Source organism: Palaemon carinicauda, chromosome 22 (genome assembly GCF_036898095.1).
Source record: "Palaemon carinicauda isolate YSFRI2023 chromosome 22, ASM3689809v2, whole genome shotgun sequence".
NCBI classification, from domain to species: domain Eukaryota; kingdom Metazoa; phylum Arthropoda; class Malacostraca; order Decapoda; family Palaemonidae; genus Palaemon; species Palaemon carinicauda.
In genome coordinates, this window is record NC_090746.1 from 5,581,499 (window position 1) to 5,607,254 (window position 25,756).

The following is a 25,756-nucleotide window of genomic DNA, read 5'->3' on the forward strand; positions in this document are numbered from 1 at the left end:
GCTTCCGCCAAGGGATCCTCGTACGGGGACACGTAAAGGGGTAACTTCTTGTTGTCTTTCGTCGCAAAGAGGTCTATCTGCAGTTCTGGGACTTGACTCAAGATAAAGGAGAATGATCCTGCGTCTAGGGACCATTCCAACTCTATCGGTGTGAACCTGGATAGAGCGTCCGCTGTCACGTTGCGGACTCCTTGAAGGTGAACTGCCAACAGGTACCACTTCTTCTTTTCCGCTAGTCGAAAGATGGCCAACATCACCTGGTTGAGTGGTGGTGACCTCGATCCTTGTCGATTCAAGCATCTCACAATCACCTCGCTGTCCAGCACCAACCTTATGTGGATCGAGCAACGAGGGGAGACTTTCTTCAAGGTAAGGAGTACTGCCATAGCTTCCAGAAAGTTTATGTGAAATGTCTTGAATAGATTGGACCAAGTCCCTTGGGCCTTCTTCCGATGAGAATGACCTCCCCACCCCTCCTTCGAGGCGTCTGTGTGAATAGTCAACGAGAGGGGAGGTGGCTGAAGAAATACCGACTTCTTTAGTCGCCTGACTTGGGACCAAGGCCTGAGAAGCGTACGTAGACGAAGCGGAACTGGTCTTATCAGATCTCTTCGCGCGTTTCATGCATAACTTCTCCAAACTCCGGTTGCATCCTTTAGCTGTGCTCTTAGCACCGGGTCTGTTACTGAGGCAAACTGGAGAGAACCCAGCACTCTCTCCTGTTCGCGTCTTGATATCCTTTCGGAATCCAGAAGTCTCTTGACAGAACCAGCTATCTCCTTCCTCTTCTTCGCCGGGATGGAGTGTTGGTGTGACACTAGGTCCCTGTGGATTCCCAACCACTGGAACTTTTGAGATGGAGAAAGTCGAGACTTTTTTTCTGTTGATCTTGAAGCCTAGATACTCTAGGAACTGGATCACCTGTAGGGAAGCTTGCAAACATTCTGTCTTGGATGCTGGCCACACTAGCCAGTCGTCCAGGTAGGCTACCACCTGGATTCCTTTTAGGCGTAATTGTTTGAGAGCTACGCTCGCAAGCTTTGTGAAGATCCTTGGGGCTATGTTTAGCCCGAATGGCATGGCTCTGAAGGCGTAGAGTCTTCGATGTAGCTTGAACCCTAGGTAGGGGGAGAGTTGACGATTGATTGGAACGTGCCAATAGGCATCTGACAAAACTAGGGAGACGGTAAATGCCCTCTTGGGCAGTAAGGTCCTTATGTGTTGCAGTGTTAGCATCTTGAACTTGCAGTTCACAATAAACTTGTTGAGTGGCGACAAGTCCAGAATGAGACTGAGTTTTTCTGAGTCCTTCTTGGGAACACAAAACAGCCTCCCTTGGAATTTGATGGACTTTACCCTTCGGATTACCCTTTTCTCCAACAGTTCTTGAATGTACTCTTCCAGAACAGGGGTGGAGTGTTGGAAAAATCGAGGGCACGGGGGTGGAGTGCTGTACCAGCTCCAACCCAGTCCATTCTTGAGTAGGCTGTGGGCCCAGGGATCGAAGGTCCACCGATCCCGAAAATTCTGAAGTCTCCCTCCTACCGGTATCATCTCCCTTTGACTGCTGTTGCCCTGAGGCCTTGCCTCCTTGACCGCGACCACCCCTGAATCCCCTCCCCCTTGAGGGCATTTAGAGGAACCTCTGGCTGCTCCTCTAAGCTTCGCTCGAAAGGTAGTTGACTGCCCTTCGAACGCTGGGTTAAATGCCGGAGACTGCGTCGACACGGCTTGGGGTACCCACTGGTACGTGGTCGGGGTTTGTGCCACCATCTGGGGCACTGTAGGCATAGGAAATTGCTGTTGCTGCTGTTGTCCGAATGGCTTGGCTGGCCGAGAGGGTAGCCTAGTCTTCTTAGTCTTCCTCTTTGGTTGGGGACCCTCATCCGGGGAAGACTTTCACTTGAGGGATAGGCCCCACTTCTGGAGAAGGTTTCTATTCTCCGTGGCGGCCTTATCTACAACCTCCTTGACCGCTTCACTAGGAAAGAGGTCTTTGCCCCAAATGTTGGAGGAGATTAGCTTCCTTGGCTCGTGCCTCACCGCAGCCGAGGCGAACACGAACTCCCTACAAGCCCTCCTAGCTTTGACGAAGCTATAAAGGTCCTTCATCACTGTGACTAGGTGTGTCTTAGCCACTACCATGAACATCTCATGGACCTTGGGGTCACTTGCCATTGTCTCCAGAGTTGTTTGATGAGACATTGAGGCAGCAAGTCTTTCTTTTGTCTCAAGTTCCCTTCACAAAAGAAAGTCGGACAGCTTGGGGAGGTTCTCACCGAACTGACGTCCGGCAATATCAGCCTCCAACTTCCCGACTGAGAAGGTAAGATGGACGTCCTTCCAGTCCTTGTGGTCCATGGGTAGGGCCAAAGACAGAGGTTTACGCTCCTCCAAGGAGGGGCATGGCTTACCTGCCTCGACTGCTTTCAGCACAGCCGTAAACCCTTTCTGCATAAAGGGGAAGGCTCTAGAAGGAGAGGACACAAAGGAAGGGTGCTTCTTACTCAAAGCAGGTACCTTCGAGTTTGAGAAGCCCCTCTCTTTCATCGAGCTTGACAATAAAGCTTGTGCCTTAGCGTGGTCCAAAACTATGACCACCTTCGGCTCTGTTTCTTCCTTTGAGGCTGGTTCCTTCCTTAGACTGACATAACAGTCCGGATACGACGCCTTGCTGGGCCAGAATTCCACCTCCTCAAGGGGGACTGAGCCCAACTTTTCCGAAATGACGATTTTTCCCGTCGTCATAGGCATGTGCTCAGCATACTTCCAAGGGTTAACATATGAGCACAAGGGAAGGTCTTTCACGCTGAGCTGCTTCTGGGGCCCACATGATGCTGCAAGTCTCCGCATCTCCAGCTCCATTGCAGCCGCCTTCTCATTATTCTCCCTCTGCATCTGTTGGATCATTCCAACGATGGAGGAAAGTGTCTTTCCCAGCTCATCTGGGAGAGAGAACGATGTTGAGGGAATAGGTTCAGTGGCCTGAACTGGAGTAGCCGACATCTCGTCGGCCTCTTCCTCTTCATTGTCTGGAGCCTGCTCTTCATCCTGGTCTTCCGCCAGAAGGTCATCTTCCAGACGCTCGGACACCTCCGACATCCTATCGACCAATTGGATGTTCTGCAGGACGTCCGCGACTTCAGAATCCACAGGGATCTGAACCACTGGTATCTCCACTTGGGGCTGGGGAATCACTGCATCAGCTGACGCCCTGGGGAAAAGGTAAGCCCTCATCTTCTCACTTGGAAGATAAGTCCCAGAAGTGTTCTTCTGAAAGCCCCTTACCCAGGTACGAAGCTTCTCCCTTGCTGCGTCCCATGACTCCGTCGTCTTAGGGGAATAAAAAGCCACAGTAATCAGGTTTGTGCACACGGTACATACCTGCGGGTCCCAATACCGGAGATCACCTTTGGAGACTGCGCATGCTGCGTGCCTCCTACACAAATCATGTCCGCAGAAGTTCTTGCTGCGGACGTTGCAGAAAACGATTCCACACTTCGGATGGTCCTCCTGTAAAGAGAAGAAAAATCCATGAGTATCAAGTGAACTGCGTATCACTGGATATACATAGCTTAGCACAACTAAACTAGAAAGGAAAGACACACACTTGTATTTACCCGCACAGTCAATTGCTGCAACCTTCCAGATAATAAAATTGTATGGCCAATCTGTTCTAGAGCAGCCAATGAATAGTTTCCAGAGGAAACAGGTGTAGCTCACACCCAAAAAATGATTTTAAAATGCTGGATAGTAGACAAGAAAGAACTCATTTTCTTTATCTGTAAGGTTACACCAAAGGGCTGTGCGAGACAACACAAAAGTGTTAGAAAAACTTAGTGTTGTAACAAATACTATACTATAGTTTTCTCCCTACAGTATATACTATACTGAAAAATACTGGCTACAGTATAGAAGGTAATGTGCCGGCCGGCACACACCTTAACTAGTTCCAAAGTATACTACATAGGAACTATAAGGTGGAAGAACGCTGGTTCAAATGCATGTGCCGGCCGGCAACTGTGATATATAGCCGGCCGGCAAAGGTATACAACCAATGCCGCCCGGCAGCAAAAGAACCAGAGAACTCCGACTGCCCGGCTGCCGGCCACTCAGGTCGGCAGCCGGGCTAGAGTACAACACTAGAAGAAAAACAGAATGGATGCCGGGATAAGAGAGTGTACTACCTCATAACCTGGCAACCCGAAAGAGTGCACATAAGGAAGGGGAGAATATAACTTCAGGCTTCCTGACCAATGCCATCTGGCTCTACAGACCAACATGGATGAGACACCAAGGGAGGTCTGGGCAGCACTCAAAGCAGAAGACCCTTGCCGGCCGGCACACACTGCCGGCCGGCACACACTGCCGGCCGGCAAGGGACTGAGTCAACCCCACATCCTAACCTATGCTAGGTACAGATGTAGAATGACGGACAGGAATGCAATGGCTAGGCCATCACAAAGGAAAGAGGGGGAAAGGGAGAAGAGGGTCCTGCCAACCTTGCTCTAATAATGAATCACCCGCAGCCAAGAAAACTTATCTTAGCCTAGGGGAGATCCGAGGAGGGAAGCCAGCAATACTTGCTAACTCCCTCGGAACCAAAGCAAGGAAGGCGTTGTTATTCACAGAAAAGAGGATCTTATCCTCCACACCGAGAACAACAACACAGGACTAGTCTGCTAGATCACAAGAAGAAGGAATCATCTCGTACAGAAACCTTCGAAAGTGAACTAAGGAGGCTAAGCCTCCTATGTCTGTTGTCAGTCTAGCGAGGGAATCTCAACCACAAGCTAGACATCAACGGACTCAGACTAAGAACTTTGATGTCCTGCCCCCTCCCTGAAGCCAGACTTACTGGAAACAGGAAGGAACAGAACACCCTAATATAGTTGTATCTAAGGTCAATTCAGATAAACCATTAGGGTTAAGCCCAAGGCTTAAACAGAGGGAAAGGGATTGCACACCTTCTCCGAAGAGAAGAGAGCAACCGGTGAGTGTGAGAAAGTATAATAAGGCCCCATAGACAACTAGCCTAGGCGCAAAGAGAATCGATTACCTAAATCACCGAAACTCACTCGTATACTATCTTGGAAGAAATCAACATAATCTTAAATGTATAAAACTGCCTAAAGCTTCAATAAAATTTTAAAACACTCGGAAATCTGAATTTCATGCAGGAAAGTATTAGGGCCAAACGACTAGGCTACAAGGCCTAGCGTAGGCCAGAATCGGCAAATCCTTCGCCAAAACAAAAATACTCAAAGCATCATATAAAGAAATCCTATGTAACGCTAAACAGCTAAAATTATTAAAGCAAACAGCCGGGAACGTCGCTCTGGCTAACTGAATAACTCGTACCTAGCGAGCGATGGCGTCCAGGACGCCTCCGGTAGGCAACAGCTCTTGTAACAACGATATCACTATCAATCACTTTTAAAATTACCAAGAGTTTACATTTATACATAAAAGAAATAATACTCAACTTATCAGAAGCAGAAGTAGTTGGAGAAAGCATTAAAAGTTGAAATAATCCAAGAATAGCGAGAAACACAGGGAAAAAACACCGAGTTGTTGAGCTACGCAAAAAGGAATACAGATGGCGCCGTAAGCGGCGCAATGCACGCTTACGAAACGGGAGAGGAGAGATACCTTGCGAGCGGCTCTCCTTTCTTTCTCGTTTTCGTTTTCTTGCCAATTGACCCCTTCATAGTGTTAACTCTGTTCAGGGTGCAGATTGCTATGTGGCGTGTCAAGAATACGTCCTCTGATATTTCGCGATATCCCTGGTTCTTTTATTAGGGATATTCGCTCCAGGAGTTAGAATTCTGGGTACCTTAAGGTAAATTCTCTGGGAATATCGCCGTAGTTATAATATACCCAAGGAAGCTACCCTTTAGGAACTTCCATCAGGACAACATGGCTTGAACCCAAAAAAGGGATTTTGACGAAGGAAAAATCTATTTCTGGGGAGATACCTGTGACGCCCGGTGAAAAGGTCCTTCTTATCACTTTTCTGATATAAATACTTCCAAATATACCAGAGAAAGTTAAAGCATGGAATGCAGAGGTTACTACCCTCGCGCGAGCACCCTAAGGGCGTCGTGTATAAAGATAGGGCGTGTGAAAACCACTATTCACAGGTCTTCTTCCATTTAGATAAATCCTTCATCAATAAGGGATGAGCCGCTATAGCAGCACTAACCAAACCCACCTGATCCATTCACCGACGCCCGACTCGAGCGCCATCTACACATCCTTGTTTTTGGACTCATCAGCGACGCTACCTTTGTTGAAAAAACCGTAGGATAGTCATGCCTGAATTAAAAATTTGAGGCCGACCCACTATGGTTGTAGCCTAAGGCTACACTCAGAGGGAAAAACGGATTACCCTTAAATCCCTCACCGAAACTCTAACTATACGATCGACATAGAAAGGGAAATTATGCACATTATAAATATCTTTTAAAAGTATAATTTGCCAAAATAGCTTACATAATTAATTAATTAATGCTATTTAAAAACCGGGAAGTCGTTCTACTAACACATGCCTAACAAACGACAGCGCTCATGGCGCCTCCGGTATGAAGCTTAGCTTCTAAACACAATAAATTACTTTAATTTCACTGTGAAACAGGAGCTAAAAATTACTGTGTAAAGACCCAATACTCAACTTTCCGAAGGCGAAAGAAGTTGGAGAATGCATAATAAAAATCATTGCATATCTATTGAAAAGTTAGATCAACAGGGAACACCACTAAGCGAAATCGCTACAAAATTAGTTATGTCCGCCATCTTGGGAATGGCGCTGTGGTGGTGGTCAATAGTAGTACGAGAACGGGGGTAACCTTGATACGGCCCCCCTTCTATTCTGCCACGTCCCCCTCGAAGCGTAAACGTTATTAGGGGTGCAGATTGCTGTGTGGCGTGTCAAGAATACGTCCTCTGATATTATGCGATATCCTTGAGAGAAAATTTAAGGATATTCGCTCCAAGAGTTAGAATTCTGGGTCCTGAAGGTGTAATTCTCTGGGAATATCACTGTAGTAACATATGTCCGTTAGGAAGCTACCTTAGGAACTTCCATCACTACGACATGGCTTGAGCCCAAAAAAGTTGTTTGTAGAGCTAGGAAAAAATACAAATTAATTCTAAAATTCGTGAAAATTGCCTTGACAGGGTCTATGAATGTGTAGTAAAAGTTTCCAGGGTATTCCTATAGTTCCCTTCATACATAGTACATATCATAAAAGCCTGTTGTGTGAACTATGACATAAAGGCAGGTTGATTTTTTTTTTTTTTCGTCCTGCCACGATTCTTTTATTGTCTGTCACTTTACCTTTATAAATTGTTCTCTGTTCTGTTTTTTTTTCTCTTACAGTAATTAGGTTTTAGCAATATTTATGCATGCATTTATTCTGTTCTCTCCCTGTAATTTCTCTTATACATTTTTTGTACGCCATTCATATGTATTAATGTTAGCTTCTTTGCTATAACAAATGTTGCCTGCTTGTTTTTGAGTAATGGGAATTTTCTTGGAGTGAGAAGTTTGATAGTAAATGGAAAATAGGGTTCAATAACGCATGTCTGTGTTGGTGGGTTCAACGTGCTGATGATAAAGCTTATGTGTAGATGTATTATGCCGAAGGTTAATGGAAAAAAAAGCTCTACGTTGTGTCCTAGATTTTTATTTTGTGATTAAACCATTGATTAATCATATATATACACATTCTTCAATTGCACAAAAAATTTGGTTAATGAGAAAGTCTTAAGATTATCGGTGATCAATCTTCAGAAGTGTTTTCATTCTTTCATTCTACCTTGTCTCGAGTATCGTTCTCCTGTCTGGTCTTCAGCTGCTGATTCTCATCTTAATTTATTGGACCGGAACTTATGGTCTGTTGAAATTCTAAATCCCCTTTTAATATAAGGCTCTTTGGTGTCGTCACCATACAGTTTGGAGTATTTTAGGTGCCATTTGGCCTATTTTCACTTCCTTGCTTATCCTCTTTGAACTTCTCTTCTCTTCAATTCCATTTTGTATATCCTTTTTTTTTTTTTTGTCTTATTTTATTGATTATGTTCCCAATTAGGTTACAGAATATCAAAGTATACATTTTTCCTGTTTCTCTCCAATCACTTAAGATTAGGAATTTATACTGCATCTTATCCTAAAACATTTGTTTATATCCCCCACAGGTCAAGGATATTTACTTAGTGTTGACAGGAATGTGTAGTCTCCCATATATTACAACTTCTATTACACAGCTTTTCATGTAAGTAATGGGCATATTAAAAATTCGTGATAGTAACATTTAAATAATTTATTTACAGGCCATTAATAATTTATTTACAGGCCAAAATATTGAAGATAATTATTTATTTACAGGCAAAAATATAATTATTTAGAGAAATTTTAGTTCATATAAAACAATTTGATGATTGATGGTGGGACCTTTAAAGAAAAGTCATCTCAAGGAAGCGGCTCAAATTTGTGAACAAAATATCCTTATAGATTCATTATTCAACGTGAAAGAATGCTGACTAATTCAATTTAGTTCCTTTATTTCCAATACATTCGGAATTAATTTGAAAGTTAGTAATTTGATAGTAGTAGTAGGTAGTATGAGAGTATTGTTTTATAGTTACAGAAATTTTATGAAATATGATGGTACAATTTACAATTTCGTTTATGGTAAAAGGTTTAAAAAAAATTTGCATGCCAGTTATTTGATAAATTTGAATGACTTCAACTGTACAACTTGTCATCAGTATTGCATATAATAAATGATTAATCCATAACCCTTTAATTATCAGCTTTAGATTATACAATTTAGTAAACTTAAATGTCACATTTTATGAGGGAACAGGTTTGATATAAATCGTTATTGATTAGCTCTTGTAAACATGTTTAAGCCGAGTGTGGTGTAGTATCTTGAACAATTCAGAGGTTCCAATTGTAACAGAATTTCTTGATTTTAGCATTTAAAGAATACCAGTAATGCTTCCTTGCTGCTGTTCTTACATTTTTAGATAGCTGGTGATGCTTCATGGTGGTTTATGCTTTGCTGCTGAATCTTTTATTTTTTCCTGCTTTACCATTGTTGCTTATTAGTTTTTGGAAAGTTATATTTTTTAATCCTCGGTAACTGAACAGTTTTTATGTTCCCACTTTTTTGTTCCTGCTTCATAGTCAGATATATATAGTAGTGCCTTTTCTTCTTTTGCTTCCTAGGGAGATACTAATCCACTCTGGTAACTTCTTTTGGTTTCAATATGATGGAGTTTTGGCACTAAATGACTCGTGGTTTTTATCCGTCAGTGTATCCCCGTTGGCGGCAGTATGCCTGTCCGTCCTGGTTGACGCTGGGTTCCATGGGCTAGCAGTACTCTAAAATGGACCTGTGCAACAAGGCTGGCACTCAAAGATGGCATTCTGCAATAAGGCTGGGACTCCAAAAGGGTGTTCTTGAGGCTGCTACTCAAACATGGTTCTGTGAAAGATGGCACTCTCTAATGAGGGTTGGCACCCCAAGATGACACTGCAATGAGATTGGCACTGCAAGATAGACTGCAGTGAAGTTGGCACTGCAAGACGGTACACTGCAATGAGATTGGCACTGCAAGATAGTACACAGCAATGAGATTGGCACTGTAAGATTGTGTTCTTGAAGCTGGCACATCAAAGATGACACTCTATAGTGAGGAGGCATCAATGAGGTTTACACTCAAAGAATGCACTGCAATGAGGGTGGCACTGAAAGATGGCACTGTGCATTGAGGTTTGCACTGGAAGGTGTACTCTGAGGTTGGCACTGCAAGATGGTACACTACAATGAGGTTGGTATTGCAGTGTTGGCACTGCAAGAGCTTTTTTGAGACTGGCATTGCAAGATGGCTTTCTGCAATTAGGCTCTCACTCCAAGAGGGCATTCTTGAGGCTGGCACTAGAAGATGACACACTGCAATGCGGCTGCCACTCAAGTGCTCTACAATTAGGTTGTCCCTCCATGATGGCACTATGCAATCAGGATGGCATGGTAAATGGTGCACTGTAATGACGTTGGGATTCCAAGATGATACAGTGCAATGCTGTTGGGACTTGAAGATGGTACTATGCAATGAGATTGGCACTGTGAGATTTCAATCTGTAATGAGGTTGATTCTCCAGGATGAGCAGAAATTATTTCAATAAGCTTGGCACTGCAAGATGACACTGAGATCGGCACTGCAAGATGGCACTCTGCAAAGAGATTGGCACTGCAAGATGGCACTCTGCAACGAGATTGGGCACTGCAAGATGGCACTCTGCAATGAGGCGGGCACTGCGAGATGGCACTGCACAATGAGCTTGGGACAGCAAGATAGAACTATGTAATGAGATTAGCACTGCAAGATGGCACTATGCAATGAGGTTGACACTGCGAGATGGGACTCTGCAATAAGGCGGGCACTGTGAGATGGCACTCTCCAATGAGGTTGGCACTACGAGATGGCACTATGCTAGGAGATTGGCACTGCAACATGGCACTATGCTATGAGATTGGCACTGCAACATGGCACTATGCAATGAGGTTGGCACTTAAAGATGACACTGTGCAATGAGATTGGCACTGCAAGATGGCACTATGCAATGAATTTGATACTGCAAGATGGCACTATGCAATGAATTTGATACTTCAAGATGGCACTGCAATGAGATTGGCAATGCAAGATGGCACTGCAATGAGATTGGCAATGCAAGATGGCACTGCAATGAGATTGGCAATGCAAGATGGCACTGCAATGAGATTGGCAATGCAAGATGGCACTGCAATGAGATTGGCAATGCAAGATGGCACTGCAATGAGATTGGCACTGCAATGAGATTGGCACTGCAAGATGGCACCAATGAGATTGGCACTGCAAGATGGCACTTCAATGAGATTGGCACTGCAAGATGGCACTTCAATGAGATTGGCACTGCAAGATGGCACTTCAATGAGATTGGCACTGCAAGATGGCACTTCAATGAGATTGGCACTGCAAGATGGCACTTCAATGAGATTGGCACTGCAAGATGGCACTTCAATGAGATTGGCACTGTGTAACGAGATCGGCACTGCAAGATGGCACTGTGTAACGAGATCGGCACTGCAAGATGGCACTGTGCAACGAGATCGGCACTGCAAGATGGCACTGTGCAACGAGATCGGCACTGCAAGATGGCACTGTGCAACGAGATCGGCACTGCAAGATGGCACTGTGCAACGAGATCGGCACTGCAAGATGGCACTGTGCAACGAGATCGGCACTGCAAGATGGCACTCTGCAACGAGATCGGCACTGCAAGATGGCACTCTGCAACGAGATCGGCACTGCAAGATGGCACTCGCAACGAGATCGGCACTGCAAGATGGCACTCTGCAACGAGATCTGCACTGCAAGATGGCACTCTGCAACGAGATCTGCACTGCAAGATGGCACTCTGCAACGAGATCGGCACTGCAAGATGACACTGCAACGAGATCGGCACTGTAAGATGGCACCATGCAATGAGATCGGCACTGTAAGATGGGCACTCTGCAATGAGATTGGCTCGGCAACATGGCACTCTGCAATGAGATTGGCTCTGCAACATGGCGCTCTGCAATGAGATTGTCTCTGCGACATGGCGCTCAGCAATGAGATTGGTACTTGAAGATGACACTCAGTGCAGTGCCATCTTGGAGTGCCAATCTCATAGAATGGCGCCATCTTGCAGTGCCAATCTCATAGAATGGTGCCATCTTGCAGTGCCAATCACATTGCACAAGTGCCATCTTGCAGTGCCAATCACATTGCACAAGTGCCATCTTGCAGTGCCAATCACATTGCACGAATGCCATCTTGCAGTGCCAATCTCATTGCACGAGTGCCATTTTTCCGTGCCAATCTCAGTGCACGAGTGCCATTTTTCCGTGCCAATCTCAGTGCACGAGTGCCATTTTTCCGTGCCAATCTCAGTGCAGAGTGCCATTTTTCCGTGCCAATCTCAGTGCAGAGTGCCATTTTTCCGTGCCAATCTCAGTGCAGGGTGCCATTTTTTAGTGCCAATCTCATTGCAGAGTGCGTTTTTTCAGTGCCCAGCTCATTGCAGAGTGCCGTTTTTCAGTGCCCAGCTCATTGCAGAGTGCCATCTTGCATTGCCAATTTCAGTGCAGAGTGCCATCTTGCATTGCCAATTTCAGTGCAGAGTGCCATCTTGCATTACCAATCTCAGTGCAGAGTGCCATCTTGCATTGCCAATCTCATTGCAGTGCCATCTTGCATTGTCAATCTCACATCTTGCATTGTCAATCTCATTGCAGAGTGCCATTTTTCCGTGCCAATCTCAGTGCAGAGTGCCATTTTTCCGTGCCAATCTCAGTGCAGGGTGCCATTTTTCCGTGCCAATCTCAGTGCAGGGTGCCATTTTTCCGTGCCAATCTCAGTGCAGGGTGCCATTTTTCCGAGCCAATCTCAGTGCAGGGTGCGTTTTTTCAGTGCCCAGCTCATTGCAGAGTGCCATCTTGCATTGTCAATCTCATTGCAGAGTGCCATCTTGCATTGTCAATCTCATTGCAGAGTGCCATCTTGCATTGCCAATCTCATTGCAGAGTGCCATCTTGCATTGCCAATCTCATTGCAGTGCCATCTTGCATTGTCAATCTCATTGCAGAGTGCCATCTTGCATTGTCAATCTCACATCTTGCATTGTCAATCTCATTGCAGAGTGCCATTTTTCCGTGCCAATCTCAGTGCAGAGTGCCATTTTTCCGTGCCAATCTCAGTGCAGGGTGCCATTTTTCCGTGCCAATCTCAGTGCAGGGTGCCATTTTTCCGTGCCAATCTCAGTGCAGGGTGCCATTTTTCCGTGCCAATCTCAGTGCAGGGTGCCATTTTTCCGTGCCAATCTCAGTGCAGGGTGCGTTTTTTCAGTGCCCAGCTCATTGCAGAGTGCCATCTTGCATTGTCAATCTCATTGCAGAGTGCCATCTTGCATTGTCAATCTCATTGCAGAGTGCCATCTTGCATTGTCAATCTCACATCTTGCATTGTCAATCTCATTGCAGAGTGCCATCTTGCATTGTCAATCTCATTGCAGAGTGCCATCTTGCATTGTCAATCTCATTGCAGAGTGCCATCTTGCATTGTCAATCTCATTGCAGAGTGCCATCTTGCATTGTCAATCTCATTGCAGAGTGCCATCTTGCATTGTCAATCTCATTGCAGAGTGCCATCTTGCATTGCCAATCTCATTGCAGAGTGCCATCTTGCATTGCCAATCTCATTGCAGAGTGCCATCTTGCATTGCCAATCTCATTACAGAGTGCCATCTTGCATTGCCAATCTCATTGCAGAGTGCCATCTTGCATTGCCAATCTCATTGCAGAGTGCCATCTTGCAGTGCCAATCTCATTGCAGAGTGCCATCTTGCAGTGCCAATCTCATTGCAGAGTGCCATCTTGCATTGCCAATCTCATTGCAGAGTGCCATCTTGCATTGCCAATCTCATTGCACGAGTGCCATTTTTCCGTGCCAATCTCATTGCACGAGTGCCATTTTTCCGTGCCAATCTCATTGCACGAGTGCCATTTTTCCGTGCCAATCTCATTGCAGAGTGCCATTTTTCCGTGCCAATCTCATTGCAGAGTGCCATTTTTCCGTGCCAATCTCATTGCAGAGTACCATTTTTCCGTGCCAATCTCATTGCAGAGTGCCATTTTTTAGTGCCAATCTCATTGCAGAGTGCCATTTTTAAGTGCCCAGCTCATTGCAGAGTGCCATTTTTCAGTGCCCAGCTCATTGCAGAGTGCCATCTTGCATTGTCAATCTCAGTGCAGAGTGCCATTTTTCCGTGCCAATCTCATTGCAGAGTGCCATTTTTCCGTGCCAATCTCATTGCAGAGTGCCATTTTTCAGTGCCCAGCTCATTGCAGAGTGCCATTTTTCAGTGCCCAGCTCATTGCAGAGTGCCATCTTGCATTGCCAATCTCAGTGCAGAGTGCCATCTTGCATTGCCAATCTCATTGCAGAGTGCCATCTTGCAATGCAAAGCTCATTGCAGTGTCATCTTGGAGTGCCTCCCTCAGTGCAGTGCCATCTTGGAGTGCCTCCCTCAGTGCAGTGCCATCTTGGAGTGCCAACCTCAGTACAGTGCCATCTTGGAGTGCCAACCTCAGTGCAGTGCCATCTTAGAGTGCCAACCACAGTGCAGTGCCATCTTGGAGTGCCAACCAAAGTGCAGTGCCATCTTGGAGTGCCAACCACAGTGCAGTGCCATCTTGCAGTGCCAATCACAGTGCAGTGCCATCTTGCAGTGCCAATCACATTGCACGATTGCCATCTTGCAGTGCCAATCACATTGCACGATTGCCATCTTGCAGTGCCAATCTCAGTGCACGAGTGCCATTTTTCCGTGCCAATCTCAGTGCAGAGTGCCATTTTTCCGTGCCAATCTCAGTGCAGAGTGCCATTTTTCCGTGCCAATCTCAGTGCAGAGTGCCATTTTTCCGTGCCAGTCTCAGTGCAGAGTGCCATTTTTTAGTGCCAATCTCATTGCAGAGTGCGTTTTTTCAGTGCCCAGCTCATTGCAGAGTGCCATTTTTCAGTGCCCAGCTCATTGCAGAGTGCCATTTTTCAGTGCCCAGCTCATTGCAGAGTGCCATCTTGCATTGCCAATTTCAGTGCAGAGTGCCATCTTGCATTGCCAATCTCAGTGCAGAGTGCCATCTTGCATTGCCAATCTCAGTGCAGAGTGCCATCTTGCATTGCCAATCTCAGTGCAGAGTGCCATCTTGCATTGCCAATCTCAGTGCAGAGTGCCATCTTGCATTGCCAATCTCAGTGCAGAGTGCCATCTTGCATTGTCAATCTCAGTGCAGAGTGCCATCTTGCATTGTCAATCTCAGTGCAGAGTGCCATCTTGCATTGTCAATCTCAGTGCAGAGTGCCATCTTGCATTGTCAATCTCATTGCAGAGTGCCATCTTGCATTGTCAATCTCATTGCAGCGTCATCTTGCATTGTCAATCTCATTGCAGAGTGCCATCTTGCATTGTCAATCTCACATCTTGCATTGTCAATCTCACATCTTGCAGTGCCAATCTCATTGCACGAGTGCCATCTTGCAGTGCCAATCACATTGCACGGGTGCCATCTTGCAGTGCCAATCACATTGCACGGGTGCCATCTTGCAGTGCCAATCACATTGCACAAGTGCCATCTTGCAGTACCAACCACATTGCACGAGTGCCATCTTGCAGTGCCAATCTCATTGCATGAGTGCCATCTTGCAGTGCCAATCTCATTGCACGAGTGCCATTTTTCCGTGCCAATCTCAGTGCACGAGTGCCATTTTTCCGTGCCAATCTCAGTGCAGAGTGCCATTTTTCCGTGCCAATCTCAGTGCAGAGTGCCATTTTTCCGTGCCAATCTCTGTGCAGGGTGCCATTTTTCCGTGCCAATCTCAGTGCAGGGTGCCATTTTTCCGTGCCAATCTCAGTGCAGGGTGCCATTTTTTAGTGCCAATCTCATTGCAGAGTGCGTTTTTTCAGTGCCCAGCTTATTGCAGAGTGCCATCTTGCATTGTCAATCTCATTGCAGAGTGCCATCTTGCATTGTCAATCTCATTGCAGAGTGCCATCTTGCATTGTCAATCTCATTGCAGAGTGCCATCTTGCATTGTCAATCTCATTGCAGAGTGCCATCTTGCATTGTCAATCTCACATCTTGCATTGTTAATCTCATTGCAGAGTGCCATCTTGCATTGTCAATCTCATTGCAGAGTGCCATCTTGCATTGTCAATCTCATTGCAGAGTGCCATCTTGCATTGTCAATCTCATTGCAGAGTGCCATCTTGCATTGTCAATCTCATTGCAGAGTGCCATCTTGCATTGTCAATCTCATTGCAGAGTGCCATCTTGCATTGTCAATCTCATTGCAGAGTGCCATCTTGCAGCGCCACTCATTGCACGAGTGCCATCTTGCAGCGCCAATCTCATTGCACGAGTGCCATCTTGCAGCGCCAATCTCATTGCACGAGTGCCATCTTGCAGCGCCAATCTCATTGCACGAGTGCCATCTTGCAGCGCCAATCTCATTGCACGAGTGCCATCTTGCAGCGCCAATCTCATTGCACGAGTGCCATCTTGCAGCGCCAATCTCATTGCACGAGCGCCATCTTGCAGCGCCAATCTCATTGCACGAGTGCCATCTTGCAGTGCCAATCTCATTGCACGAGTGCCATTTTTCAGTGCCAATCTCATTGCACGAGTGCCATTTTTCAGTGCCAATCTCATTGCACGAGTGCCATTTTTCAGTGCCCAGCTCATTGCAGAGTGCCATCTTGCATTGCCAATCTCATTGCAGAGTGCCATCTTGCAGTGCCAATCTCATTGCACGAGTGCCATCTTGCAGTGCCAATCTCATTGCACGAGTGCCATTTTTCCGTGCCAATCTCATTGCACGAGTGCCATTTTTCCGTGCCAATCTCATTGCAGAGTGCCATTTTTCCGTGCCAATCTCATTGCAGAGTGCCATTTTTCCGTGCCAATCTCATTGCAGTGCCATTTTTAAGTGCCCAGCTCATTGCAGAGTGCCATTTTTCAGTGCACAGCTCATTGCAGAGTGCCATTTTTCAGTGCACAGCTCATTGCAGAGTGCCATCTTGCAGTGCCAATCTCAGTGCAGAGTGCCATTTTTCCGTGCCAATCTCAGTGCAGAGTGCCATTTTTCCGTGCCAATCTCATTGCAGAGTGCCATTTTCAGTGCCCAGCTCATTGCAGAGTGCCATTTTTCAGTGCCCAGCTCAGTGCAGAGTGCCATCTTGCATTGCCAATCTCAGTGCAGAGTGCCATCTTGCATTGCCAATCTCAGTGCAGAGTGCCATCTTGCATTGCCAATCTCAGTGCAGAGTGCCATCTTGCATTGCCAATCTCAGTGCAGAGTGCCATCTTGCATTGCCAATCTCAGTGCAGAGTGCCATCTTGCATTGCCAATCTCAGTGCAGAGTGCCATCTTGCATTGCCAATCTCAGTGCAGAGTGCCATCTTGCATTGCCAATCTCAGTGCAGAGTGCCATCTTGCATTGCCAATCTCATTGCAGAGTGCCATCTTGCATTGCCAATCTCATTGCAGAGTGCCATCTTGCATTGCCAATCTCATTGCAGAGTGCCATCTTGCATTGCCAATCTCATTGCAGAGTGCCATCTTGCAATGCAAAGCTCATTGCAGTGTCATCTTGGAGTGCCTCCCTCAGTTCAGTGCCATCTTGGAGTGCCTCCCTCAGTGCAGTGCCATCTTGGAGTGGGTCCCTCAGTGCAGTGCCATCTTGGAGTGCCAACCTCAGTGCAGTGCCATCTTGGAGTGCCAACCTCAGTGCAGTGCCATCTTGGAGTGCCAACCTCAGTGCAGTGCCATCTTAGAGTGCCAACCACAGTGCAGCGCCATCTTGGAGTACCAACCACAGTGCAGCATCATCTCGGAGTGCCAACCTCAGTGCAGCGCCATCTCGGAGTGCCAACCTCAGTGCAGTGCCATCTCGGAGTGCCAACCTCAGTGCAGTGCCATCTCGGAGTGCCAACCACAGTGCAGTGCCATCTTGTATTGCCAACCACAGTGCAGTGCCATCTTTTATTGCCAACCACAGTGCAGTGCCATCTTGTATTGCCAACCACAGTGCAGTGCCATCTTGTATTGCCAACCTCAGTGCAATCTTGTATTGCCAACCTCAGTGCAATCTTGTATTGCCAACTTCAGTGCAGTGCCATCTCTGAGTGCCAACCTCAGTGCAGTGCCATCTCTGAGTGCCAACCTCAGTGCAGTGCCATCTCGGAGTGCCAACCTCAGTGCAGCGCCATCTCGGAGTGCCAACCTCAGTGCAGCGCCATCTCGGAGTGCCAACCTCAGTGCAGTGCCATCTATGATTGCCAACCTCAGTGCAGTGCCATCTATGATTGCCAACCTCAGTGCAGTGCCATCTATGATTGCCAACCACAGTGCAGTGCCATCTATGATTGCCAACCACAGTGCAGTGCCAACCTCAGTGTAGTGCCATCTATGATTGCCAACCTCATTGCAGAATGCCACTTGAGTGCCAACCTCATTGCAGAATGGCACGTGGAGTGCCAACATCATTGTAACACGCCATCTTGCAGTTCCAACTTCATTGCATGGTGCCATCTGTTGCGTTGTAAAGTATAGTTTTAAAATTTAGAGTATGTATCATTCGTGCCGTGTATCATTCGTGAATATCGGCTTGTTATTTTGGTCATATGAATCATCTTAGAAATTCTAAGCTGCTTTTGATCTCGTCTTGAATATTTTGAATCTACTTTAATGACGCCAAGCTCCATTGCATATTCTGTAATTGGTGTTGAGCTGTATCGACATTACTTGTAATTTTATAAATATATGAATAATTTGAATGAAGCACTTGTGTTAGTGTTAAACAGTCATTTAAATCTTTATACACCTTATGTGTGCTGGTATTTGACTCATCGATGATTTGGTGTAGAATTGCAGTATTTCAACATTGGTAATAAAAATTAATCATAATCCCCTTTGGTTCCAGACGCTGAAGCCTCATCTGTAAAATGAAACTTCTTAATTTCTTGCCTGGCATTGCTCTCAAACGTCACGTGAATCCACGTATCCAAAAGTTACTCCAGATTCATAATCCGCTTGCGTACATAGATGTTACTTCCAAGGTCAACTCAATTCTTTGAATATTTTTTGATAGCAAATTCAATGCCTCTTGATTTATTCCATCTTGTGTGTGCTTCTCCACATTGACATCTTGAGGTTATTGTGGCGTGAATTTCAATGTTTCTGTTCTTTGAGATCATAGGAACTTTATTTATTTTTTCTGTTGTTCATCTTTAGTATGTTCATCTTTATTATAAGTGATAGTTTCTGTAAAATTAAATTATATGTAAATTTTAGAATAAATACATTCTGCAAATACCAAAACAAAATATTTTGTTAACATTTGTGAATAAGTACAGTTTATTAAATGTTTAAGATCTGACTTGTGTTGTTTATGCTAAATGCCAAAGGAATCTTAGAAAATCAATAAAAACTACATGGCAAATTGAACTCTTATAAAAATTCAGATTTCTTATGTTCAATGTATAATAGCAATAAAAATATTGGCCACAAACCAGTCACTAAAATTAAATATGAGGTGTAGGTATGCAAAAACACATTGTCTAACTCTCTTAACAGAAGTTCTTTTTGACAATATATATTTTTATACATGACTTGCCCATCTACCATGACACTAAGTCATGAAAAATACTTTTAATGTAGCAAAGCAATCTCTTCCATGTGTAATTTTAGTATTTTGGTAAGAGAAAATAGTTATTGAAACTTGGACAGGTTTCTAATACCAAGCAAATCCTAGGATCCTTAAGACTACTATGGTCTGGTTAAATACATTGTAAAATAAAGAATATAACACCTGAAACACGAGTCAATCAATATTAGGAAGTCCCTTTAAATCTAGACATTGCCATACTTCCTTTATCTCTTACAAGCCGCACATTAACTGCTTGCTCATTGTTTACTATTAATCACACTTGAATGACTTCGCTTCTCCCACAAACTAACATATAAGAATTTATACTTTGACCAGTATATTTAAAAAGCTTACAAAAGTAATAGGACAACAATAGTGAAAGAACCCACTTAACCTGATAAAGTCAGTAAAAGGAACATATGATTTTAAAACATTGATGGCGCGTATATAAACCACAGATTATAAATATGAAAGTAATTTGACAAATACCTCTAGTTCCACGTTTATTCATACTACACTTATGCCCCCATGTAAATGGGTTTCTCTTATTAAATATAAAAACTTGACCTAAATAAAATTGAAATAGTCGTTCAGCTATGAAGGCCGAGCAACAAGAAAATGTAGTATTACAACTGACGTGACAGAGAAAACTCAAATCTAATAAAAACAAGAAGCAAAATAATAAAGTTGTTTTATAAGTAACGAATGCCTATTGGAGAAAAATTAATACAAACTCCCATATACAGGTCGACGAAATTACCAGTTACAGCGTAATCGAAAAGCAAGAAAATTTTCACTAGTGAAAAGGTTACTTCATTAAAAGTTCTAAGATACTAAATATTAAGTGGATAAGTTAAAACTGAAACCTGTCCGTATATTATAATTATTGTATAAGCATATACTTATAAACAAAAACATGCAATAGACCCCTTTTTTCATTGGTTGTAGAAAACTGAATTAGGAGTAAATCATTTAAATGACTAGGAATATTGTAGCAATAATAGGGAAAGTATGGCTTGCTATAAAATTTAGTTTGCATTTTATGACTTTAAATATTCATAGTTTACCTTAATAACTACCAAGTAAGTCCTTAATTTAATAGATATTCAATAGGCCGATAGGCAAGTTATAGGCAGAAGGCATGGTAGACAGTAAAAACCATGCCATGGGGAGTAGCCCTTTATTTAATGAGCTCATGGTTCTTCCTTATCTCTATAATTGGCAACATTTGATACCTCTCCTTAAGTTCTTAACAGGTTCCTTTGGTATTCGGCCGGTTTACTTTTAGCTTTCCACTTTTCATCTGTGGCCGCCATTGTATCCCTGCGTGTCTTAAGAAGCAACTAAAAGGGATGGGACGAGGGGACTATGAATCCGCTCTTCTGAATATATTTAGAAAGATAGCAAAGAGGAGGAATTGCAGGGAGAGTGACTGCTCCCTGCACTCTAGTTTTGGGGTTTCTGAATGTGCGCGGATGTAGTAAGAGAGAGTGAGCAGATGATGAGATTGGAAGTATGTTTTGTAATAGAAGGGTGGATAGTGGCCTTGTGTGAGAAAGATAAAATGGAAGGGTGAAGTGACAGGCAGAATGTCTAAGATTGAAAGGGTAAGAGCAATAGTAGGCGTGGGTATATTGCAGAGTGAATGGATGACAAGTAAAGTAGTGAAATGGAAGATGTCATCTAGGTTAATGTGGGTAAGGGTTAGGTTAGGTAGGGTAGGGAATGTTTGGCTATTGTTAGTGCATACTGGTAGACTAATAAAAGTTTAGGAGAGAGGAATGGGTTCTGGAGATATACTACGTGTAGAAGAACAGAGTAGAAGAAATTGGGTAGTTATAATGGGCGACAAATGCCAGAGTGGGTACTAGGGAGATAGAAGGGTAGTATGGATTATCAAGTGAAACAGAGTGGCGAGACACTGCTAGATGTGTGTACTGAACAAGAGCTGGTGATTAGTATATTTTTCTCAAGAAGAGATATAAGTATACATGGATAAGAATGGGAAATGCATTAGTAGTAGAAAGGGCATTGATGGATTATGTGATGATAAGAAGGATGTTTGGAAGCATGTGTAATGCGTGTATTTAAAACACTCATACGCAGTAATGCCCTCTGTCTGTGTGTCTCACGCTGATAATAGAAAAACCTGCTTAAGATTGCTATTGCATGTCTCAATGTTGAAAGTTTTATGCTATTGTTACCCTCAACTGTTTGTTTGTAAGCTTGTTATCTAGTTTGAATAAGTCTTACGTCCAACTCATCTTGCTGTTAAGTACCTTATGAGCTTGCCACGACTGAAAGATGTGCACATATTTAGGGATATGGCTAACGGTAAGTCTGATCACTTTTGGTTGAAATATTAGTTTTAGTAAAAGAGTAGGGAAATGGAGTGGGTGTAAAAGCGACGTAGCGAAGATGATAAATTTTAAAAAACCTAGGGTAAAAAGGGAAGATCAAGAAGGTTGGAAGTGACAAATGACAGGGTGAAAGTGAATGAAATTGGTGATCTAGAGGAGATGAAGTAAGTAAAAGGAAATTTTGTTGAGCATCAAGTGATGTGTGTGGTAACAGGATTGGTGGAATGGAGTGAAGATGAAAGTGGGAAAGAAAAACAGGGCCTTCGAAGTATGCCTGCAGAGTGATAGTATATACTGTATATATAGGTATAAAGGTATAGAGAAAAATGTGGAAGTAAAATGTAATGTACCCAAGGCAAAGAGGGTGGCTGACTGGGAGTGGGGTCAGGGATTGGGTCGTTCATATGAACTGATAATTAGTTATTATAAAGTGAAGCGAGCAAGGAACAGTCAATTGTGGAATGAAGACAAAGATGAAAATGAAAGGTTACTGAAAGGAGATGAGGCAAGGAAAAGGTGGGCTGAATATTTTGAACGATTGCAGATATAGTTGCTCTTGCAGGTGTTTAGGTCCCAGTGATGGGAGATAAGAATGAGACAGATACAAGAGAGGAAGTGACGAGTGCCCAAGATGAAACGAGAGTAGGAAAGGCACTTTGTATGAATGATAGGAGGGCCGAGTTAAAGGAATGGTTGCCGAGATTGTTTAATATACGTTTTATGTTGTCAATGGTGCCAGTGAAATGGGTGTGTGCATGTATTGTTCTGCTACACAAAGGTAAGGGAGATGTGCATGAGGGTTGTAACTCTAGTGGTATTAGCTTGAGTGTGGTTGGAAAAGTGTTAATTAATAAGATTAAAACAGAGGATACATCTTAGAAGTGTAGGGTGGCTTTTGAAGAGGTAGGGATAAATGGATCACATTTTTATAGCTAGGCAGACATGCGAGAAAAAGTTAGCGAAAGGTAAGGAGGTATGTTTTGGATTTATGGATCTGGAGATGACTTATGATAACAGCCGATAGTGAAGCAATGAGGTTATATGGAATTGGCGGAAGGGTGTTGCAAGTAGTGAAGAGTTCTGCAAGTAGTGAAGAGTTCTTACATAAGGTTTAGAGCATTTGTTAGGATAGGGAATGAAGTGAGCAAGTGGTTTTCAGGGAGTGGAGTTGAGACAGGGATGTGTATGTCATCATGATTGTTAAATTTGTTGATGGAGCTTCAGAAGTGAAAGTTCGAGTACTTGGTCGAGGATTGAAACTGATAAGTGATCGTGAGTTTGAAGTGAATCAGTTGTTGTTTGCAGACGATACGGTATTGGTTGCACACTCTGAGGAAAGCTGTGTCGATGAGCGACAGAATTTGGAAGGGCTTGTGAGAGAAGGAAGTGGCGAGATATGTGTATTAGTAAGGTTAGGAGAGCACCTACCTGGGTTCTGTTGTTGCTGTGAATATAGGAGTAGAAGTAGATGTACAGCTGGATCATTAATTCTGGTACACTTCACGGGAAGCTAAGGATACGTCAGACTGCTGTACACTATAGCAGGTACCTCAGTTCAACTAAAGTGAAACTCTTGGCAACACTGCCTGTAAAACAAAGTTGCTGAGCTTGTAACCACATGATCAAAAGCATTTTCTTTAATTAATTTCACAAGTGCTGTATAGTTACTTAACAGGCTAAGTAAAATTAAAAATAGAAAATCCAATAGAAATATAAAAACTAGAAAATTACCCTCCCAAACTAGAAAATCCCCAAAAATATAAGAAATTAAAAATAATCCAAAAATATGGTATCTAAGAAAATCCTGAAAATAAAAAAACTAAAAAATCCAAAGATATAAAACTAAAAAAGCCCAAAATATGAAAACTAGCTTCCAAAAATATGAAAACTAGAAAAAACAAAATACTGTTAAGTCCAAAAAGATATTAAAACTAGAAAATAAGAAAAAATTGTAAAACTAAAAATTAAAATATAACTAGAAAATACAAAAAAATATAAAACTAAAAAATCTTAAAATATGAAAAACAAGAAAATACAAGAAATATAAAACCATAAAAATCCAAAAACTATGAAAACTAGAAAATACAAAAAAAAACATACAAAACTAAAAAATTCCAAAATATGAAAACTAGAAAATACAAAAAATATAAAACTAAAAAATCCAAAATTATGAAAAATCCAAAAATATGAAAACTAGAAAATACAATATATATCAAAATAAAAATCCAGAAATATGAAAACTAGAAAATACAAAACATTTGAAAACTAGAAAATACAAAATATACAACTAAAAAATCCAAAACTATGAAAACTAGAAAATACAAAAAATATATAAACCAAAGCATCCAAAATATACAGAAACTACATATTCCCCTCCTCCCACAAAAGATTAAAGAAATTCAGCAGCAGCAGAAATAGTAGCGGAAGGAGCAGCAGTTGTAGCAGTATTAACCTAGAGGTTATTCTATAAAACTAAAAATTTCCAAAAAACGGATTTTGAGCGAAGCGAAAAATCTATTTTTGGGTGAGATGGCCATGTTGTCTTTAAGTAGCTTCCTAGGGTATATTTGACTACAGTGATATTCCCAGAGAATTTACCTTAGGGTCTCCAGAATTCTAACTCCTGGCACAAATATCCTTAAAGTTTCCTTTAAGGATATCGCATAATATCGGGGGACGTATATCTTGATACGACACACAGCAATCTTCACCCCAAAAAGCATTTTCGCTTCAAGGGGGAAAGTGGCAAAAAATATTAGGGGAGCCGTTATCAAGGTACCCTTCCTGCGTTACTATTTGAGTATCTAGATGGCGCCATCGTCGCCGCCATGTTTATAACTTGTAGCGTTGAGCAAGGTGCTAAAGATTCAGTAGTTTCGGGAGGGATCCTGCCAAGGTCTTTTCATAGAAAGGAGGGCGGGTCCATCAGGACGACATGGCTATGTCACCCAAAAATAGATTTTTCGCTTCGCTCAAAATCAGTTTTTTGGGCTCGGGCCATGTCGTCCTGATGGAAGGTTACCAGAGCATTAATGTATCTGGATTTCCAAATGTGCCTTAACCTCAAGACAATATTTCCTTGGTCGCTCAGACCTTAGCGACATATGACGTTATCGTTACACGTCATTACTTCTAAGCATGAACTATGTTAGGGCTTCCTGCCCCCTGCAGGAAAGTCATACCAGACTCGGGAAAAGTCTCGAGGTTTGCATATTCCATATGAACAAACCTAGCAACAAAAGCATACAGGTCTCACTGTATACAAAACCAGTCGAAGTTTGTATTCTCAATACGAACAAAGGTTTACATAAGCCATCATAGCATCCAAGACATACAGGCTTAACTGTATGGAACAACAGACAAGTTTGTATCTGTGCAGGAACAAAGTATGCATAGGCAGAAAAGGGTTGTATTCATGTAAGAACAAGGATATTTCAATTTTTCTCATGTCAATATGCAGATTATAAAGGATAAAGAAATAATGCTCACACAAATCTTTATTTATTTAAATTTGGGGCGAAATAAGACTCAAATACCAATCAATTATTTATTGGTAATCAATAAATAGTAATTCAACATACATTATGTAGTAACACTAAAAATGCTAGTAAATAAAAAGAAACAAAAATGCAGACGAGACCAGAAATACTTGTTTCACCTGAAAGGATAGTTAATGCCACCAAACAATGCATTTCTGTGAATGACTGTCTTTTCACACTGTGTGAAGAACACTTGGTACAAGTGTTAACTCTATGTTTCTTCACCTTTAATAACTGGAACAGTCCATAGTGTCACCTTTACATGTTGCACTGTAAGGTGTCAACACGTACACCCTATACATAACAGTCCCAATCAATTCACCATTCCTTGCAGCACTTAGCGACAGGTTTTAGCACACTACCTGCCGCCACCACATACCTTTTCAACTCTTGCACTTGCTTCGTGTAATGTTTAAAAAACACTCTGGATGACTTCCATCCAGTATACGAGCGAAGACTCAAAATCCATGTATTGGAAGAAGTTCAATGACGAAGCAATTTTTCTAGGATCGTGACCTACGGGTGTACTGTCAGGATCCACTCTGCGAATGAAGTCG

General features: G+C 43.1%; 1 protein-coding gene and 1 long non-coding RNA gene across 7 annotated transcripts in view; one reads left to right on the plus strand and one right to left on the minus strand.

Annotated features, from left to right (window-relative positions):
• Positions 1–18,881, plus strand: part of LOC137616300 (uncharacterized) — a 107,409-nt gene extending 88,528 nt beyond the window's left edge. For 2 of the 6 annotated variants that reach the window (XM_068345945.1, XM_068345946.1), the window contains exons 4-5: positions 8,200–8,276; positions 18,575–18,880. In XM_068345945.1, the coding sequence (XP_068202046.1) occupies positions 8,200–8,218 (19 nt within the window). In that variant the 3' untranslated portion in view covers positions 8,219–8,276; positions 18,575–18,880. Of the gene's footprint in view, positions 1–8,199; positions 8,277–9,322; positions 10,216–18,574 lie in introns of those variants that run through there. The other 4 variants (XR_011039385.1, XM_068345947.1, XR_011039384.1 and 1 more) reach the window with 4 other exon arrangements.
• Positions 18,882–18,889: 8 nt separating this feature from the next.
• LOC137616302 (uncharacterized) overlaps positions 18,890–25,756 on the minus strand; it is a 55,761-nt gene continuing 48,894 nt past the window's right edge. The window contains exons 3-4 of the long non-coding RNA XR_011039388.1: positions 23,089–23,246; positions 18,890–18,915 (exon numbers count right to left, since the gene is read on the minus strand). This is a non-coding gene — a long non-coding RNA (uncharacterized lncRNA). The remainder of the gene's footprint in view (positions 18,916–23,088; positions 23,247–25,756) is intronic.